We start from the raw sequence: 21,332 nt of genomic DNA, 5'->3' as shown, positions 1-21,332 counted from the left end.
TCCCCCCCAAAGCACCGTGGGCCTCTGGCCCTGGTAGAACAGCACACTGACGCCTAGAGTGGGCTCTCGGGGGACAGCCAGGCTGCAGAGGCTACTCTGCTTCTTCCCAGCTGAGATGCCCTCAGCTCAGTTTCTGCATCTGCACAATGAAAATTTAACTACCTTCCTCCGAGGTGGGGTTCATTATGTCAGTATGCAAAAAGTGCTCATCCTGGTCAGTGCCCCGCATCTACTACATAGTGCAAAACCATTCAGGCTTAACAAACAATCCACACACCATCACACCAGCACAACTAGGCAGCTTTCACTGCCGCCAAGAACACTGGTCTCACTCCAAGCCCCCACTTACACCTGGCCCCCGGCTTCCTATAACACCAGTTAGAGCAGCAACTTCTTTGTTTTTGAAACACTTAAATAAAAAATCCCCATCCTGGACACCCATTTGGATCTCCTTCTCCTCTTTCCAACCCTAAAAGTTGAGTGCTTGGCTTTCGGTCAGATCTGCTTTTCTCCTGAAGCCACCGGACCCCTAGATGATCTCATTGGGCCGCATGATTATAAATACCATGTACATCCGGTGGACGCAGAATCAGAAGACAGATACCCTACTGCCTACAGAACATCTCCACTTGGACCTTGCTACAGGCTGGGTTTTCCAGAAACAAACTGAGACGGAGTTTGGGGTGCAAGATGTTTATTAGGGATCACCTGTGAAAGGAAAGTGGAGGAAGCAGGGTGGTGCAGAGGGAGGTGAGCTGTGAGGCAGGCCTGGAAGAGCCGCTGACTGCCCAGCGAGGAGTGGGAGCCATGCAGTGAAGACTGCCCATCAGCGGTGTCCCGCATCAGACCCACCTTGCTCAGTCACCGATGCAGGCTGCCCTGGGAAGGGTGTAACCTCAGACAAAGTGGCTTTCTGTGGCCTGAGACTCACCGGAAGTTGTGGCCAGGTGGAGGCTATTTGCTGATTGCACTTCTGCAGCTGGGCAGCAAGTCCCTCCTCCAAGGGGGAGCTGGGTGGGCATCTGCAGGGCTGCCACACATTGTCCAGTGGCTATCTCAAACTCAGGAAGTCTACAACCAACCCTTGATTTCGCACCCCCCAACTTCTTCTCCCGTTTTTTTTTTTTTTTTTTTTTACCTCAAAGTGGCCAAGAGCACTATCAATTTGCTGAGGCAAAACCCCATGTCTCAGTATTGACTCTTCCTCAAATGCCCATGGGCAATCCATCTGCAAATTCTTTCAGCTTCACATCCAAGATATATCCAGATTCCAACCACTTCCCACCTCCTTCACACTGCTCCCTGGCCCAGCCCACCCCAGCATCGCCCCTGTGGTCAGCTGCAAGAGCTCAGTAGCCCCTCCTACCCAACCAGTCCCTCTGCTCATCCTTCCTGATCTCTTTCCTATACACAAACTGGGTGATCTTTTAAAAACATAATCAGATTGCCTCATACCCCTGCTCAAAACCAGTCAATGGCTTCCATTCATGTTCAGAATGAAATCCGAATCCTTACCATGACCCAGGAGCGCTACATCATCTGGCCCATCTCTCTCTTCAGTGTCATCACCTTACTCTTCCCACATGATACACCACCCCCCTCACCCCTCTCCAAACCTGCGCTGCCAACATAGGGGCCCCCGGGCACTTGACACATGGCTAGTTCAGACTGAGATGTGCGGTTAGTGTCAAATACACACTGGATTTTTAAGACTTGGGATGAAAAAGAGAATTAAAAGTTTCTCAAGAATTTTTTAAATAGTGATTATGTTGAAATGACAGTATTTTGAATATATTGGGTTAAAAAAAGTATTACTAATTTGATCCTTCATTTTAAAAAATACTCTTTGGAAATAAAGAAGGATCAAATTAGTAATACTAATACAACACACATGTGCCCTGTGTTATATTTCTATTGGACGGTGCTGCTCTAAGCCAGGGGTTAGCAAACTATGATCTGTGGGCCAAATCCTGCTCACCGCCTGTTTTTGTATGGCCTGTGAGCCAAGTACAGTTTTTATGTTTTTAAATGGTTGAAAATAAAAGAATAGTCATTTGTGACACGTGAAAATTATGAGAAGCTCAAAATTCAGTGTCCATAACAGAATTTTATTGGAAAAGAGCCACAGTCACTTGTTCCGGATTATCTAATGGTTGATTTTGCACCACAGAAGCAGAGCTGAGTAGTTCCAACACAGACATCCTGGCTCATAAAGCCAAAAGTAATTACTATCTGGCTATTTACAGAAAAAGCTTGTCAACCCCTGCTCTAAACCCTTAGCTTACTGTATTTTTTTTCATAGAACATATAACTATTGCCTCTCCTGTTACATGATAACTTCGGCAAAGGCGTGTACTTTCTTCTTTTCTTTAGTGAATTGCTGCCAGCACCTAGAACAGTTCCTGGCACATATTAGGTGCTCTATAAATATTTGTTGAATCAATAAATTTTACAAATCTAGATTTCGGGTCCTGTGCAGGAAGCACCTCATTAATTAGAGAACATGAATCACCACTACTATAGCCTACTGTCTGTTTCTCAGTAGGTTAAGCTAAGGTTAATTAAGACCCAAGCAAACCCACACATAATGAAAGGAAATGCTGACACATACCTGGTAACCTGCTGGGCCTGGAGACAGAGACCAACACTGTGGTAATGACCAGAGGAGCATAGGCTTTCAAAAAAAATGCCTTATTTTAATAAATTCCATGAATTTTAATGAATTTTTGGCCCCTCTTACAGAGGAGAGGTGAAGCTGTCCCAGTTATCAAAAAATTCAAATCTGCTCTTCTTCAGCGGACTGCCTGTCAGTGTACTTTCATCCAGTGTGTCTCCCATGTCCTGGGAACCACTTCCTGGGTCAAATGACTCCGCTGCCTCCAGGAGCTCCATATCGCTTCCGTCTTCCTCAAAGGACTTCTGGAAAAGGTCATAGATCTTCTGCTGCTTTGGGTCCTTCACCAGAGGAAGAAAAGACAAAGACATCAGCACCCAGGCACCAACACTGACCCTCTCTCCACGACTGTGGGACCAGCTCAGTAAACTATTTATCACTCAAGCAGCCTCACTGCCTTTGTGTCTGGCTTCTTAGCTTCTCTGCTGCTTGCTGGGTAAAGAAGGAAAAACAAAAAACGAACGGTTGTGAAAGCAACACAGGACCTGCTCTCACACTAATTTATGTTGGGAATGTTTTCTCCCTTCTAACTTTACAAATCAGTATTTCAATAATGAAACAGCTCCCAAGCCTTTCTCCACTAAGAGGTTAGTTAGGCTGTAATTCAACTCCCGAATTGGTGTGTTCAGCCACGGTTTATACCTCATTTTCAGAGTGGTTATAAAACACACACTTAACATATTGATAAGTAGATACATGTACCTGTTTCTGACTACCCTAAAGTTACAAATGATCAAAATGCCCTCCAACTGCATCTGTGCATTGACAACGATGGTGTAGTGCTAAAATCATGCCCAGCTGTTATGAGCACAGCAGACGACGGGCTTGCTCTCACCCCTTTGCTGATCTCTCCTCTGTCTAAATTCCTAACCCTGGCCATCATTCAACCCAGAGGCACGTATTCAGTATCTCCACTGACCTCCCACAGGTCCATAAAACTAAACCTGTCTAAAAACCACAACCATCTGTCATCTCACTCCTACATCCCCAAAGCAGGTCCTGTTCCCTAGTTTTGATGGCCTCGCACTGTTCTCACAGTCCCCCTTACTTGCAATCACCAGGGCATCCTGACTCCGTATCTCACACATCAAACCGCATCAGGTTGGTTTCTCTGTCTGTTCCCTCCCAGATACTTCATAGGCAGGCTCTTTACTTGGGCCACATCGCTTTGTACCAGCCTGGATCTGCAGTGGCTTCACTGCACTTCCCACCTCAGGCCTCTTCCCACGTCAACTGCTCACCGGTCTTTTCCAGGCTAATTTTTCCCTGCAGACTATCCTCTGACAAGATGTGCCTATCACACCATTGGGCACCCCTGTGCCTACCTCATCAAGTCTAATGCTGCTTCCCTGGCTTTCCAGGCCCTTTGTAGTCAGGTCTCAACCTAACTGGCCACTATCTCTTTGCTTTCACAGAAGCCCTCCACACTGGTGAGGCGAAGTTCTTGAAAACTGATCCTGCAAGGACTCTAGATTATTCAATAATTTATACCCTACATTCTCTCGCCTTTCAGGATCCTAGCTGTTCAGATGGGAAGTGACATTAAAGGTCATTAAGGTCAGCCGCATGTCCTCCTCTGTGATATCAGCTTTTGTCTGAGCAACTGCAAGGTCGAGGAAATGCCGCCCACAAGGCAGCCTACTCCAGGTAGAAATAGCTGTCCACGTGCATTTGAGGACGTGATGGCAATGCTATGTACTAACTTGGAGCACGCATAACTAAAGGGAAGCAAGTTCCAAGATCAGACAATATTTCACTTCCCTTCCCAGCACACGGGCAGACATGACCTCTTCTGCTTTTGGCTCCTATACAGGAGGCAACACTTTCTTTTCCTGATAGTTGATAGTTTTCAGCCCTATTTTCATTTTTTTAAGTGATATAATTATGAATCAAAATAAATATTGATAAACTCCATTTGTACTTTAGGCAGAAATTCTTTTTTTTTAAAGTAATTTATTTTTGGCTGCATCGGGTCTTTGTTGCTGTGCGCGGGCTTTCTCTAGTCGCGGAGAGCGGGGACTACTCTTTGTTGTGGTGCGTGGGCTTCTCGTCGCGGTGGCTTCCCTTGTGGTGGAGCACGGGCTCTAGGCGCACAGGCTTCAGGAGTTGTGGCTTGCGGGCTCTAGAGCACAGGCTCAGTTAGTTGTGGCTCGCGGGCTCTAGAGCACAGGCTCAGTTAGTTGTGGCGCACGGGCTCAGTAGTTGGGGCTCGCGGGCTGTAGAGCACAGGCTCAGTAGTTGTGGCGCACAGGCTTAGTTGCTCCGCGGCATGTGGGATCCTCCCGGACCAGGGCTCGAACCCGTGTCCCCTGCACTGGCAGGCAGATTCTGCACCACCAGGGAAGTCCCTAGGCAGAAATTCTTAACTAATTCAAAGCAACTGAGGGTCAGGCCAGTATAAATAAATGAATTATAAATAAACCTATTCTCATTAGTTGAGAATCCTCTAAAAATAAGGCTCTTTCTTTTCAAAGGGCGCCTAACAACCAAGGCTCTGTCAAAACAGTCACCATTCAACTGAATTAGACAGTTCTTCAAAAAGTTTAAAAGGAAGGTTGTTTTAAAATTGGCTTATTAATTATAGGGATAACTTATACCCTGTGTTTAAAAATACGATCTCCCGAGTCTTATTTATCCCAATAATTACATTACGAAGAAAGAATTTAGTTGCAAGCAAATGTAAATTCAAGATTATATCCTCAGACAAGTCTTAGCATCACCTACAAGATCGTGTCGACCTGACTCAGCTTCTGATGCCCGGCAATTCCACGGGAAGGAGGTGGCAGTCAGCTTCCTGAAGCGCACGGCCGCCTTTCTACACGAGACTCAGACCTCTGTCCGTGCTCTCATTAGAAATAACCCCCCAGGGGTCGCCCTCCATCAGGCAGGACCTCCCGAGTTCTCACCTTCCTTGTCAACCACCCGAGCAGGTGAAAGAAGACCAGCCTTTGGGAGTCTTTGCACCTCTGGCTCCTCTACCTTGTTTCATTGAAATGGAGGGGGAAGGGCTGTGGCAGCCATGGGGCTGGAGAGCTAAGCCAGGGCAGGCCTGCTGGGCCCGGGGCTGCCCTCTCCAGAGGCAAACAGGCCTCCTCTTAGCACCTCTGACAAGGCCCCACCTGGTCATGGAAGGATGCTCACCAGTCTCTTACTCTCCTTGACAGTGACAGGGGCTGTCACACAGGGAATGCTGGCTGAGTCTGGAAGCCTTCCGCCTGGGCTGGCTTCAAGGGACCCATGACTGTGGGAGAGGCTTGCTGCTCTGCAGGTCTCTGTTCACCCCTTTATAAAATGGGGAGACACTGAGGATAAGCTGCAGCAACAGAGGGGAAAATATGCTACATAGAAGCAGCACCCTATGTGAAACACTCCCCATTCTGCGCTGGGGACGTGTTCGCGTGGTGTTGCTATGTACTTTTTGCAACAATTCAGCTGTTGCCATGGGGCGTTTTCTGTCAGTTTCTTATGGCCTGATGGAAGAGGCAGCATTTGGAGGCCCTGGTTTTCGAGGATCTAGGACAGCATGTCAGAAGCAGCAGGAGTTAATGCCAGCACTTCTCCATAAACGGATGCACACACACAGATTGACCGGAGAACGAATGCAGCCATCATTTTAGCTCCCCAGCTCGGGGAGGTCCCCAGGAGTGATTCACACCTTCCCGCTCAGGACCTCTGGACACCCCGGTGGCAGGGAGCCACATGCTGGCGTTACCTTGTAGAAACAATCTGCGGCTTCTGTCATTTCTGAAAAATTGGTCTCAGAAAGCCCGGCTTCACCCAGAACTTTAATCTTCTCTTGAATCAGGGGCCTGTTGGGGAGAAATGAGCTGCAGTGGAAACAACCTGCACAGAACCAGCAGACTGATTACAGCGAGACCAGCCCCTGTTCTTGTGAGACACGCTCACTGTTTCACATCTCTCCATCTCTTCAGGCACAAACGCCCATCCTGAAATACTGACCTCCTCTCTATTGTAAACGGACCAAGTCAGGGCTCACATCGTCAGGCTCAAAATTCTTTCTACTGGAAGATGTGTAGGAAATAAATGCTACTGCAACAAAAATTTGAACCTGGTGCTGTTATGAGCTGCCCAATTAACAAATGCATTAACAGAGAGGGAAGTAGGGGCAACCCACACGCAAAATAAAGGTAAGATGCCTTAGTCATAATGCTGGAAACAGAGACAGGTAGTGGAAACTAATGAGATAATCAAGAAACAATATGAGGAAGGGGGAAATGGAACTGGGGAGGGAGCATCTGGGGAGTTTTTGCCTAAGTAATGGACATGAAACCCCAGAGTTAAAAATCTGACCCCATCTCTGCTAAGGAAGCACTACATGGCCCAGGGTGAGCCACCTTCCCCCGATGGCCCAGCAGCAGCACTGTAAGATGTGGCCTTACGGTACCAGCACACCTCACAAGGGGGTCACGGGGGCAGTCTCCCTGCCTCAGCAAATGCCTTCACGTCTGGGAACAGAGTGTTTTACCAACAAAATTCCACCAACATTTCATCCCAATAAGTTCTCCTCCCTTGTCTCAGGTCAGTGGGAGGAGCCACATCCCCTTATTCCTACAGGATTTCCTCATGGCCCCTGCACCCACCAGTTAACGCTGTGCAGGAGGTCAAACAGGGTCATGAGGACAGGGGGAGCGCACCACTAGAAGGTCTTCTGTGTGGATCCCTGGAGACCTGCCCCAAAGCAGAGGCTATTAGGGAGCAAAGGAAATATGTCATCGGTGTCAACCCAACTGCCTGGCCAGCCAGGGGCCTCACCAAAGGTAGTCATCAGCCGTGCCTCTCGCCACCAGGTAGTGGATGCCCACGGAGCTCGACTGTCCGATGCGGTGCACCCGGTCCTCAGCCTGCATCAGCACCTGCGGGGCGGGGATCGGGATGCATGTCGGTCAAGGCTGGAAGCTGCTCAGCCCACCACAGCAGGTGGCCTCTTGCCCAGAGCCTCACCACAACCCTTCCTCCTCACTGCGTGTCACGTGGCAGGGGGCCTGCAAGCCTCTGTCCACAAACGGTCTGTCATGTGACAAAAGGGAGAAGCAAACACAATACTGGTCAGCAGGGGGGACCTCGATCTGCAGCTGGGTAGCTGTGGATGACCCTTCAGGGCCGGGCCAGGTGCTGGGCGCTGCAGAGGGAGAGCCAGCTTCAGCTCTGCCACCAGCTGTGACAAAGGAGACCCGGCACACTGCCACTCTTCCTCCACGGAATGAAAAGTTATCTTCTAAACAGATAGAGATACCGCGCCCAGGGAGAGGCCATATATGATCAGGGGTAGGGTGGCTTTTTTATACGGTGGTAAACCCTACGACGAATAATGAAAACCAAGAACATGGTTTCCAGTATAAAATGCCTTCACGCTCTAAGCCCACCCATCGTTATAGCCATTGCCGACATGTGGTCGATGAGAACCACACTGGTCAGAACAACAGAAGGGAAAGAACTTCTCTCTGGAGTTGAGGAGAAAACTTCGAGTAGAAACAAATGTCTTCCATCTGCTGCCACGGCTAATCAGATAAGGCCAGTGGGCACCCTGGGCATGTTCAGGGAATACCCACCGCAGTCGCCCTGTTGTGGCCCCACTGGTAAAGTGGCTCCCGGGGGCGGTTGATAAAAAGGGGCTCAGGCTGGGAAGCCAGAGGCCTGGGGCCAGGGCTGCCACGTGCTCCCCTTAAGTGACAGCTATGCTCTTGAGCTCTCTGTGCTCCAATTTCTTCATGGAGACATGGATCCTGAGACTCCTTCTAAAACTTCAGTCTTCCCATTGGTAATAAGATGGTCGATAAGCCTACTACTTAGCAGGTTGTTGTGAAGACCTAATACCTGACCAATGGATGTGCAAAGTATAAGCGTGTTTACCAGGCCTAACAGAAACAGAGGGAAGATGACGCAGGCACCAGGGACAGTGCACAGAAGCCCCACATCGCTCCCGCCACTGGCTCTCTCTGCCAGCAGCCAGGAGCATGCCCCTCACCCCTGGGTTCCAAAACAGCTCCGCGAACACCACCAGGTCAGCCGAGGAGAAGGTGAGGCCCATGTTGGCGGCGGTGATGGACAGCACGGCCACGGCGGGCCCCTCCGACAGCTGGAACTGCTGGCACAGGCCCTCGCGGTCGGCCGAGGAGGTGGAGCCATCGATGCGGATGTGCTTCACTCGCTGCGGGAACAGCAGAGGGAAGCAAGGTGGGCGCAGGTGCGGGGCCTCGGCGGCACGGCTCCAGGGATAGAGCCCCGCGCTGCTCTGGCTCCAAGCCGGGTGGAGCATCAAGCTCGCCACTCTGTACTGCTTTCCGAGATGCTTTCCTGGTCTTTCCTTTCAAATTGAAACTTGTGTTGAGATAACTGTAGGCTCGCATGTAGTTTAAGCAATAATACAGAGAAGGATTCCTTGTATGACTTGCCCAGTTTCCTCCACTGGTAATACTGGTAAAACGATAGCATAATATCACACCCAGGATACTGACTTTGATACAATCCACTGACCTTATCCAGATTTCCCCAGTTTTACTTAAACTCCTGTGTGTGTGTGTGTGTGTGTGTGTGTGTGTGTGTGTGTGTTCTATACAACTTTATCTCGAATGTGGGTTTTCACGTATCTGCCTTCACAGTCGAGACAGTGAACGGTTCTAACCGCACAGGGATGCTCTGTAGCCCTTTTATAGCCCTGCCCGCCTCCCTCCTGCTTCCCCCTCACCCACCCAGTCCCTACTAATCTGTCCTGCATTTCTAAAATGTTCCATTTCAGGAACATTTATAAATGGAGTCAAACACTGTGCAACCTTTGGGGCTGCGCTCTCTTCACTCAGCATCATTGCCCGGAGAGTCATCCCTGTCGTTGCACGTACAGTCGGTTCACACACACCCGTAGCTCATTCCTTCTCATTGCTGAGCTGTGTTCTATGGCAGGGATGTACCATGGTTACCTGTTCACCTTTGGTAGGACATCTGGGTTGGTTCCAGCTTTGCACTACTACAAATAAAGCTGCCGTGAACATTGGTGTATGAGTTTCTATGTGAATGTAACTTTTCACTCCTCTGGGATAACTGCCCAGGAATCAACTGCTGAGTTGTATCTGATAGTTGCATGTTTAGTTCAGCTTATTTTCTTTTAAAAAAAATTTTTTTTATTTGCAATTTAAAATTTAATTTTAATATATATATTAAATGCCTTATAACCTTATGTAGTTATTTCTTGTTATTCACAGTAGTTATGTTGTATATAGTCATTATTATAAAATCTGAATTAGCAAATACTGAATAATTTCCCCTAGGGGAAACACAGGATTAGGTTCCTGAGATCAGCTTATTTTAAGTGGCATTTATTGTTTTCTAATGATAAAGACAGACGTTATGAGGAAAATAAATTGCCGATCTATTTTTTCCCGTCACTCTTTTCTCAATGTGTATGCTACATCTTTTAAATACAAAGTTCTATATCTTGCTTTTCTCTGATAAACATTATATTGTAAATAAACCAAATTATTAAAATGTTTTCTAAAACATGATTTTTAATGGCTGTGTAATAGTTCATTATGCAACAATAGTATACTTTAACCATTTATCTATTTCCTCACATTTGGGTGGGTTTCTACTTGTCACTAAAAAAGGATGGGCTGTCTGCATGTCTCAACTAAGAGGTCTGCATGCTGCAACTAAAAGATCCCGCATGCTCCTCCTAAAGATCTCACATGCCGCAACAAAGATCTCGCATGCTGCAACTAAGACCCAATGCAGCCAAAATAAATAAATAAAAATTAAAAAAAAGGATGGGTTGGCAAATGTCCACCAACAGGTGAGTGGATAGAGTGTGGTACATGCATACAATGGAATATTACTCAGCAATAGAAAGGAATGAACTGTTGACACATGCAGTAACATGTATGAATCTCAAAATATGTTGAGTAAGAGAAATCAGATTAAAAAAAAAAGGAGTACACACTGTATGATCCTGTATGATTCCACATTTATATAAGGCTCCAAAAATGCAAACTAATCTACAGTGACAGAGAGCAGACCAGTGGTGGCCTGGAGATGGGAGGATGGGGAGAAATGGGGATTACAAAGGACAGGAGGAAACTTCTGGGGCTGACGGATATATTCACTACTGTATGGCTGTTAGCAAAACTGGCACCATCTTGGGCCCGTGCAGTTCCTCCTGTCCTTCCACTGACCTTACCTAGGGCTGTACTGTAGAACACTGTACTGTCCTGTAGTGAATCTCTTCTTTGTCATCTAGGGCTTCGTAGTTAATAGATACTGTTTAATGATCATTAGGTCCAGGTGGCCTGTATGCTCGGTTAGTCTCCAACGATGACAACCTTCACTGACGCATTCCTGATGCTCAGGAGACTAGTAACCCATCATAAATCTTGACCTAGGGATGTCGTTGCTGTCTCCAAGCACACACCCCTATACTCTAGGTTAACTATAAAATTGTTCCAGTGGCTCCTCAGCATTGCAGAGTGCAGCTGCAAATGCTCTGGATCACCATCTACACAGTCCTACCCTCCATGTAAGTTACCCTTTAATAAATGGATCCACTGATTGTATGGAGCTGCCTGCCTTGTTTTTAGGTCTCAAGATACCTTCTCAGTTCAGTGAGCACTTTTTGTTCTTTCTGTGCAACAACTACCTCCACTCTTGCTCAACTGTATACTTCAAATATGTGTAGTTCACTGAATGGTAATTATACCTCAATGAAGCTATTAAAATAAAACATTTTAAAAGATGGGTTAAAACAAACCTGTTCATGGTTCTACAAGCAGGGAAAATTATTCGGAAAGTCATCAGAAATGTTTCTGGAAACCTTCACCTCATTTCTTTGCTCAGATCTGACCTTGGCCTGCTTAGCAGTTGACACACAAACAAGAAAAGCACCCTGTGCTGAATTTCAAAGGGAGCTTACCTTCCTCTCAAGCTCATTAGTAACTGCATCCAAAACCACCTTATGGTGTGCGAACACTAGAAACTTCTCTCTTCCACTTTCCAGTAGGTCCAGGATATATTCACTGCATTTGACAATGACAACACAATAAATTAAACACATACGCAATCCAGCTGAGGTTAATTACTGAAAAGTGACTGCATCTGTAGCAGATACCTTCTGGGTACCTGCCTCCCCAGCTCATTCTCTCCCTCCTCTGAGAGCTGACCTCTCCCCCTTGCCCTCGGGAACTGTGGGGAAGTCATCTTCCGCCACATGCAGAAAGAGTTCTTCCATACTTTTTTAGTCATCTCGCAAACACAAATAAATCCAAGTATCCTTATGTTTTACGTGTCTCTGATGGGTTACTGAAACATTCTTATTATTACCTGGGATCATACAAGATAATGAACAGTTTGCACTTTGGCTGCTACTATCATTATAATGTGTTTTCAATAAAAATTGAAGTGTTGTTTACAGATCTGAAAATGCCTGGGCAGGGACTGAGGGATTCTTGACAGTAATAAATATCTGGCAATGTAGTGTTGAGACGTAAGTAATAATACAGAAGAGACGTCAGGGATAGCCCTCCAGCTCCCTCCCACATCAGACTGCAAACCACAGGGCCAGCAGTTAAGGCAGTGGTATAAGTGAATTCTTTTTTCCAAGGCCAAGGAATATGGGGTGAAAAGGTCTTGTTTACATGGTCTCCATTCTGCTTTTAATTTACTTCTCTCCTCCATCCACTGTGTTTTTTCTTGACTTTCTGCTCCTTATCTTTAGCTGTGGCCTTAAAGGAAGGCAGCGACCCCTAGGAGCTGTAGGGAGGAGAGTCACCCAGTTGGCAGATCCCAAGCTTGCCCTGGCACTCGCGCCCTGCAGAGGGTTCCCAGTCCCAGTACATGTCACCGGTGGCTCCTGCACGGGCGGCGGGAAGGTCAGCTTCCTCAGACAGGACACAAGGAGCCCTCGCTCTGCCTGAGGCCATCCCCACACGTGGGTGTGTATCTGGGCAAAGAGCAGACATTGCTCTCCTTGGAGAAGGACAAATCTCCAAGGTTTCCTATTACAGTGCAGGCAGGTGGGGAAAAGGTAAGCGGACTCTCTTCTAAACCGTCTAAGAATTTTTTCAAACAACACTATGACCAACTACAGTATGGATTTGAGTTCAATTTGTGAATTGTTGGTACTAATAGCATCTACTTTAATTAGTTTGAGAGACATAAAATTTGCCATGATATAAGCAAAAAAGTTAACTGCTACAGCATCAGAAAGTCACAAGGCCATAAAATCAACTTGGCCAGCCCATAAACACCACGGCCCCCAGTTTTCCTGATGCCTCTCAGCCCTGTACATCTCAGACGTGGCACTGCTGCTCGGCCCTTCCTCACGTCCCTGAGCTCCCGAGCTGGAAATATCTGCCGACCACAATAACCTTGGCTTTATATTGAAAGATGTCCATTAAAATGAAAACGAACAACAGCAAAAATGGGAAGAAAAGCAACAATCAGAGGAAACTGGGGTTTTAAGATTTATAATCTAATTTCCACTTACTAGCAGTATGATTCTGAAGTTTAGAGATTTACGTTAGATTTACTCAGTTTCTGCATTTTAACTTATTCTACTGATCTCACGAGGAGTCTATAAATGTGACATGAGTTAACAGATGTCCAAACTGTTGGAAACTATACATCACTATATAATTTATCTTGGAATTTTGAAAAAGTATGTATAAGGTATGTTATCATTTGAATGTTTGTGTCCCTGCCCCCCCAGTTCATATGCTGAAATCCGAACCCCCAATGTGTGGGGCCTATGGGAGGAGATGGAGTTAGTGTTCTTATAAAAGAGACCCCAGAAAGCACCCTTCCCCTTCCACCACCCTTCTCTTTTTTAAAAAAGAGAGAGAAGTCGACACTTAGTGTCCACTTACATAACAGATGGGATTTTAGCTTCAGCTGTTCTGTTGAAGAAGAGAATGAGGGCTTCTTTCTGCTGCTGTTTCTGTGGAAGGAGAAATCGAGGGTTTAAAGCCTCCCACTGTGAGGACTCCATGACCCGTTGACATAATCATCACCACCAAGAGCTTCACAAATCCCAACATCAATCGCCACAGCCAAGAGGCCCCGACTTATCCACTCGCTTTAGCCACGCCACAGGAACTGTCTGGACTCTGGTTTTGTACTGGGAGACAAAGTAGCGTTACAGCTATTCTGTCACCCTTCGAGAACTGTTGTGAGAATCCAATGAGGCAAGGAACATGCAAGCTCTTTGGAAGGGCATCGCAGGTAGCACTTCATCATCCATACCAAGCTCACGTGCTCAGCGGGAAGGCAGCCCTGCTAAGCACACCTATTTACTATAGGTATTACAGCCTGGTGACAACTTACACATGACAGTGGCCCACGATGTTCCCCCACCCCTTTCCTTCTGCCAACTTGTGTCCATACCCAACCGACTAAGCTCACCTCTAAGACTTACTGAATCATTTCCAACTGACCCCAACTAGTCTATTCTAGTATCATCTCAAGATGTTATTCACATGTTTCTGGCCTGTGTCCACAGAAGGTAATTGACTTCCCTCAAGAGGAAACAGTATGTTCTTTATAGTTTGCATCTAAATAAATCCCAATAAAGAATGCTAACCCAGGAGGTGCTTAACCAGTTTCGTAACAATATGAGATAACATTTACCATTACTCTTGGGTTCCCAGAGAGGACAGATACTCTTACTATCCTTGGCAGGGCAGCCATCCCCTTCCACTAGCCAGCATGGGTTTACAGATGCCCCTACATTTTGGGCCTGGGCCCTGTGAGGCCAGTGATTGACATGGCGGCTTCCTCATGGAACAAAGAGGTGACCCAACAGTAAAAACACCTACAGCCCTGAACTCATTAATAACTCAGGAAAGCAGCCACAGCTGGACTGTACCTTAAATTACAGACACCACAGATGGTGAGAAAAGCTACCTGGTCAAAATCATTTTTTTGGCTTTAAACAGCATCTCTCCTCTAGGCCTTGACAAGAAAGAAGAAAGAAACCCAGGAACCATAGGAATCCGTAGGGGCACTGATGGGGTAGTGGATCCATTTCATTTTCTACATGAGTCGTGGCAGTGGTGGGCACCGTCCCTCCTATTTTGTGGCAGTTCAATTAAACAACTCTAACCTCCCGGGAACTCACACTGAAGGTGTGATTCTGTGTGTGTGTCTTAACTTGTTTCTCAGCCCCAGGCCCAGTCAGGATTCTGATGAGGCTCTGGACACACACACTTTTCGCGTGTGGCCCATGAACTCACATGGAGTCCATTCGTGTCTCTCAAAGGGTCCCCTGCAGCAGGTTAGGCCCTCCAACCGAACGTGTCCCTAGTAGGATACGCTGAAGGGACAGTGTCAGGCTCCCATCTGACGACCTCACCCGCAGTGTGTATGCCTCAAGCAGACTGCACCCCACCCATTCTCAATCCACAATTAAACTCTTGTTCCTTCAGAGACTCTTGTCAGGTCCTTCCCTCCCACCCACACTCACTCCACACTCGCTCTTAGAAAGGGAGAGGGCAAAACAGATGGAGAGATGGTAAAAAGCACTTTCAGAAAGCCTGCCCCAAGATTTAACACGCAGAGCCAATGTGGGTGTGAGAAAACAAACATCGTTATTACACACAGCTTGGGGGATGGTACCCTGGGCTAATAATAACCCTTTTGGGGCTGATTTATCAATAGGTACCAAAAGTCTTCAAAATATGCCCATGCCCTGTGATGCAGCAACTCACTCCTAAAATTTATCCTCCGGATAGAATTGGAGGTACACAAATTCAGATGTAAACTGCTTTTTCAGTGTAGTGTTACTTAGCATAGTGAACAACTGAAATAACTTAAATGTTCAACTACAAATGACTGGCAAAGTTACAATATAGCCAGGTGAGAAAACATTATGCAGTCTTCAAATATTATGTTTTAGAAGAACATACAACAACATGGAAAAGGGTACAGATATAGTTTTGTAACTTGCTTTCTTCCCCACTTGATGTATCTTTATAAGATCCCAATTCTGCTTTAAAAATACATATGTTGCTTATCATGTACATAAGTTATAATATATATAGAGATAAATAATATATATTTTAAAACAAAATATACATAAATTTTATAGAAAAAATACCAAAATGATATATGCCAAAATTATGTAATATAAATAGATGGGTTAATCTTTTTTTTTTTTTTTTTTTTGCGGTACGCGGGCCTCTCACTGTTGTGGCCTCTCCCGTTGCAGAGCGCAGGCTCCGGACGTGCAGGCTCAGTGGCCATGGCTCACAGGCCCAGCCGCTCCACGGCATGTGGGATCTTCCCGGACCAGGGCACGAACCCGTGTCCCCTGCATCGGCAGGCGGACTCTCAGCCACTGCGCCACCAGGGAAGCCCGGGTTAATCTCTTTTATAGTATAGTGATAAAAAACAATAAGTGTTACATATTATACTTTTCTTTATTTGGCAGATTTTATACAATAGATATCTATTGTTTTTTTTTTTGGTTTTGTTTTGTTTTTTTGTGGTACGTGGGCCTCTCACTGTTGTGGCCTCTCCTGTTGCGGAGCACAGGCTCCGGACGTGCAGGCTCAGCGGCCATGGCTCACGGACCCAGCCGCTCCGCGGCAGGTGGGATCCTCCCGGACCGGGGCACGAACCCGTGTCCCCTGCATCGGCAGGCGGACTCTCAACCACTGTGCCACCAGGGAAGCCCTCTACTGTATCTTTAATGTGGGAGAAATCAATAGTTTTATCTTAAAAAAAAAAAAAAGCTCCCCAAACTGAGTAGACATGATACTAGCCCATTAACTATCTTACTTCTTTTGTCAGCCATGGACTGGGAAATTTTAAACAACCTGCATTCTTTGTCCCTGCCTCTTAGATTTTTATTAAATTAGATCCACTGGGTTCTGCATTTATTTTTCTATGTTGGAATCTAAGTGGATTGTCAAACGGCAGAAAGGTGAGCTGATACTGTCACCAGGAAGTCTGCATGGGCCAGTTCCATTTTTCTGTTCCTGGTCTTGCTGATCAAAAAACAGCTTTAGACAAAAGATGATTAGAGTCAGCTTTTCTTAGCCTGTGAAGAGCTATCTATTATTTTGGCTGAAAATGAGAAAAAGATTTCACTGTACATTATGTTTTATAAATTGGCTGCTTCACCTTGGCTTCTGTGATTTAAAGCTTTTTAAAAAATGTCTTCCTCCAGATGGGAAGGTGTGAGGGAACAAAGAAAGAAATCACTTTTTGACAGGCTAGCAGTGCTTTGCTGGAACCACCATAATGTGTAAAATTGCAGGGAAACTTGGAGCTACAGAGTCACTATAAAAATGGTGGTGGTGGGGTCCTTTCTGTAGATTCACAGACTAAACCCACAAAACCATGAATCTCCATTTTAACACTTTCAATTCAGGATTTCACAGCCAGTCAGGGCTCGGAAGGCATGTTGATGGCCATCTGGCCCAAGCCCCGGCTGACACTGGCTCCCCTCCCTGGGTTAAGTTGGCAGGAGGGTGCTCCCAGTCAGATCCATGGTTTATAGATGCACCAAATCTGGGGCTTTACAGTAAGAAAGGTTCTGATGTTCTAAAGGGTCATGCTCATAAATTCATTTGCTACTTGGACTTTCCATTATAAAAATTAATTTACATTAAAGAACACAAAAGAAAACCAAATTTTCAAGAATTTGTCTTATTATCTAAAAGAATTTAGTATCTGGCTTGAGCATAATGCTGAAGGCAACCTGTATCTATTCAATTTCTCTCTCTTAGGGACAAACTTAAATTTCCCAAGACACCAAGGAAGCACATAGCAATTCTCAAGCACTGGACTGGGAAGAGCTCAAGGCCCCTTCTCCGCTGGATTCTTGAAGAATTACCTGCAATTTAGGGTTTGTTTTCACAATCTGCAAAATAGTGTTAAGACTCTGGGCTGAAGAAGCAGAGACAACAATCACACACGACAGGTAGGACTCAGAGCAACTGTCACAAGTCCTTCATACTTTTCCAGCACCAAGCCTATGAGGCAGGTTGTGGCTCCCCCTTTTAGGGAAGAAAATATCTACAAATCCCAAAGAATTTAAGGGCCTTGCATAGCTACGGGGAGTTATAAACACCCAATATTCCTGATTTCCATGGCTCAGCCTAGTCAATTTCACATCACTGTCGATAAACTCAGAAATCAAACTTGCAGGTTACATATGAAATCATCTTTGGAAAGAGCCACTCACCTAACTGTGTATATTGGTGGAAAGTTTAAAAAATGCTTTCAAACCTTGCTGCACTAAGTTCAAAATTCCCATACTTCTTTTTGGCCATACTGCACAATTGCCAGTTGCCTCTTGACCACTTAATGTGACTTTCCTCCTCAATTCTAATGCCCACAGACCGCTTTGTCAGTAGTCTACACTGGCTGCTCTCCACCACCTGGTTCAGGAGATGGACTGGGTACAGGTGAGGGTGTCCTCTGGGGACTCCCACGAAATACTAATAGACTTTCTTCCATCACACACACAAGGAACTAAAACATAGCATTTTATAAACATTCAGACCTCTGCATCTAAAAAGATCATACATCTGAATTTTTCCTATTAATATTACATATGCTATACACGTTCATTGGTTTCCTTGTCTGGTGGAGTTCACTGGTGGGCAAAAGTTAGTAGACATTAAAGGTTTAAGAAAGTTCTAAGAAAAAACTAAAATTGAGAAAAAATTTTTATTCACTGCCTTTTTTTCTCTAGAAATCAGAAAAAGACACCAATGCTGATTTTAGCAACAGAACACCCTGGTTCTGTTCGTGGTTCCACTGAAATATAACTTGATAACCACTGGTCTGTATGTCCACGTCAATGTTAAGGAACTTCACTTGAAAACTCCACGGCAAAGAGATTACGCCTGCTCACTTCCTCCAGGCCATCCCGACTATTATGTATAATACAGCATAAATTAAATACTGCTGGACAAGTTACCAGTGCATCCTCTACCCTACACTGTTTCTTAAAAATTACTAGCCAGTCTTGTTCATCACATGGTAAAATAACATAAAAAAAAAAAAATCACACATTCTGTCTCCTGTCATCTTATTTATTTTGTACTCTCCCAGAAGGCGGGTATCTCATGTAGATCTAAGTTTCCATATACAGGGCAATATCAAGCCCAGATAATGCTTTATGATAATGTCAGAAAATGTCAATGTCTGTCATTTTCTTGGGAATGAAAATTGCAAGGTTTTTATCCCAAGAGGACAGAAACGGGGCTGGTATAGATTACTTTATAGCACTTAGCACAGTATGACGCTAAAGACAGATATGAAATGAAAGTGTCTTGAAAAGACAAAGTCACCATAGTGGAAAGAGCCCCATTATATAGGGCTAACAGGCTTGGTTATAGCCTCAGCTCTGCCACGGAGTAGCCATAAGACCTTGGGCAAATCCCACTCTCTGTGAGCTTCAGTTTCCCCCTCTATAAAATGGGGGTGCCAACTTGTTGACAACCATAAATGACCGTAATAAGGATTAAAAGTTAAGAGGGTTTGAAAACTCTTTGTTATATAAACGTCAATTTGCTTTTTTGACTAAAGCAAATGACATGAGATGGTTAGAGCATTAACATATATAACAAATACACTTAGGACTAATTTCTAACGACCGTTACTAAAGGAAGTATTCTCAAAATACACTAAACATAAACTCCAACTTTCTTTGAGGGATTCAGAATACATATCACCATCCTGTGGTTGCCCTGGGGTTTATCTCTATGACTGTCCGTCAACAGTGATGTACACAAGTAGAAAACTGCAAATTAAGACGAGATTTTGGAAGCAGACTAGATAGGCTGAGAAACGAAGCGGGCTCACCATCCTGCCCGGGGTGAGGGGGAGAGGTTACGGGAAGACAAGGTCGGGGCACTCTGGGTCAGCTCTGCAGGGCCCCTCCAGGGAAGGCACAGCTGTGCACAAGGGGACTTCCCAATCCCCATCTCCAGCCCCGGACTCACAGTGTTGTCCTTGGTGGTCATCTCCTTGGCCGCGGCATCCAGGGCAGCTCTGGTCCTGGCGCTGATCTGGCCTGGGGCGACCACCACCATCTTGCGCTGTTTGGCTGGGAGCTGGCAGAGGACGTCGCCCTTGAGGCGTCGCAGCATGACCGTCTCCTCCAGCAGGAGCTTCAGCTCCCCCAGGTTGGAGGAGCCTGAATAATCCCACCCCCAGGGCAGCTGTGGAGGCAGAACCGAGACACAGCTCGTGAGAGTCCCTAGGGCCCAGGACCAGAGCTCTCACCTCTGGGAATGGCCTTCTCACAACCCTCTCTTCCCTTGGCTTTGTTCAGAGAACTTCAAGGGGCTTTAAGGGATGAATAAAATCTCACAGAATACAAATGAGAAACAGGAAGGAAAAGGAAGAAAGACAGTCAGGAATGAGAGAACCAAAAACGTGTATCGTGGCGTCCCACAATTTGGCGCTAACCTTCCTAGCAGCAAAGGCAAGATGTCAAGGGGTTTGGTGCCTGTCACATTCAAGAGCAAACGAGACACTCAGCTTGTCAGACTCTTCCCATACACTGAATGCAGAAAGTTTCCCTAGGGCTTACCCTACAGAGCCTGTTGCACAAGGTAACAGACGATGCTGTAATATCTTTTTTTTTTTTTTTTTTTTTTGCGGTACGCGGACCTCTCACTGCTGTGGCCTCTTCCGTTGCGGAGCACAGGCTCCGGACGCGGAGGCTCAGCGGCCATGGCTCACGGGCCCAGCCGCTCCGCGGCATGTGGGATCTTCCCGGACCGGGGCATGAACCCGTGTCCCCCGCATCGGCAGGCGGACTCTCAACCACTGCGCCACCAGGGAAGCCCTGTAATATCTTTATTTGATGAGGGTTACAGGGATCACAAAGCTCTTCTTCTCCAGCATGGGCCTCACCATGCGTGACTTGGTGAATGCCATCGCAGTGGCCATGGTGGAGGCGGCTGAAGGGAAGAACCCACAACACAGGTGCTGCAGACTTTCTGAAACCAGAGGTGGGTTTTAGAGCGCCCAGGCAGTCCTTCATTAAAATGGTTCCTTCATTTAGCAGCTCAAGGAGGCAGTGAGCAAGAATGTCCACTTCCTACCACACAGGGAGACAAGATGCTACCAATGAAAATAAAAACCCTGTCCTTCACTAACGATCTTACTGGAAACAGGACTGACTTCTACGGTCTTGTAGAAAATCAGGGAGCCAGGGTGTCTGCTGCCTTAGCGTTTCAGCGGCTCATTTTCCCTCATGCCTCACCCCACCCTGGACTGTGAACCACTGAGGGCAGGGGCTCGGCTTGATCATTTTCCAGGGCCAGTGGACCTAGTATAATGCTGGAGATGTGATAGGTGTTGAGAGCAGGGAGAGACAGCCAAAGGTGCAGAGATAAAATGAGCAAAAACTGCTTCTTCTTCTAAAAATACACACTCTGAAACCAACCGGGAGTTCTCAGCAAATGCCTTCACGGTATAGGGTCAAAAATGAGCTCGGCATGGGCCATTCTTTTCAGTGGCTTCTCTTAATGCAAGAATCTGGCCACAGTTAAAAGAAAAAAAGAAGTAGGGACCTCCCTGGTGGCGCAGTGGTTGAGAATCCGCCTGCCAGTGCAGGGGACACAGGTTCGATCCCTGGCGCGGGAAGATCCCACATGCCGCGGAGCAGCTAAGCCCATGCCCCACAACTACT

General features: G+C 46.3%; 1 protein-coding gene across 3 annotated transcripts in view; it reads right to left on the bottom strand.

Moving 5' to 3' along the window:
* Nucleotides 1-2,691: 2,691 nt before the first annotated feature.
* The window catches only part of SMARCAL1 (SNF2 related chromatin remodeling annealing helicase 1), a 51,958-nt gene continuing 33,317 nt past the window's right edge, over nucleotides 2,692-21,332 (bottom strand). Inside the window, exons 12-19 of one of the 3 annotated variants that reach the window (XR_014016474.1) lie at nucleotides 19,633-19,851; nucleotides 13,543-13,613; nucleotides 11,592-11,694; nucleotides 8,661-8,843; nucleotides 7,448-7,548; nucleotides 6,387-6,483; nucleotides 5,816-5,956; nucleotides 2,842-2,955 (exon numbers count right to left, since the gene is read on the bottom strand). Coding sequence is in view for 2 of the 3 variants with exons in the window: in XM_081242117.1 (XP_081098243.1) it covers nucleotides 2,737-2,955; nucleotides 6,387-6,483; nucleotides 7,448-7,548; nucleotides 8,661-8,843; nucleotides 11,592-11,694; nucleotides 13,543-13,613; nucleotides 19,633-19,851 (993 nt within the window). In the remaining variant the exon portion in view is untranslated. The other 2 variants (XM_081242117.1, XM_081242118.1) reach the window with 2 other exon arrangements.

The sequence above is a fragment of the Mesoplodon bidens genome, assembly GCF_964165515.1.
Source record: "Mesoplodon bidens genome assembly, chromosome: 8".
Classification (NCBI taxonomy): Eukaryota; Metazoa; Chordata; class Mammalia; order Artiodactyla; family Ziphiidae; genus Mesoplodon; species Mesoplodon bidens.
The sequence above is the reverse complement of the archived record's forward strand: the minus strand, read 5'-3'. Positions and strand labels throughout refer to the sequence as shown.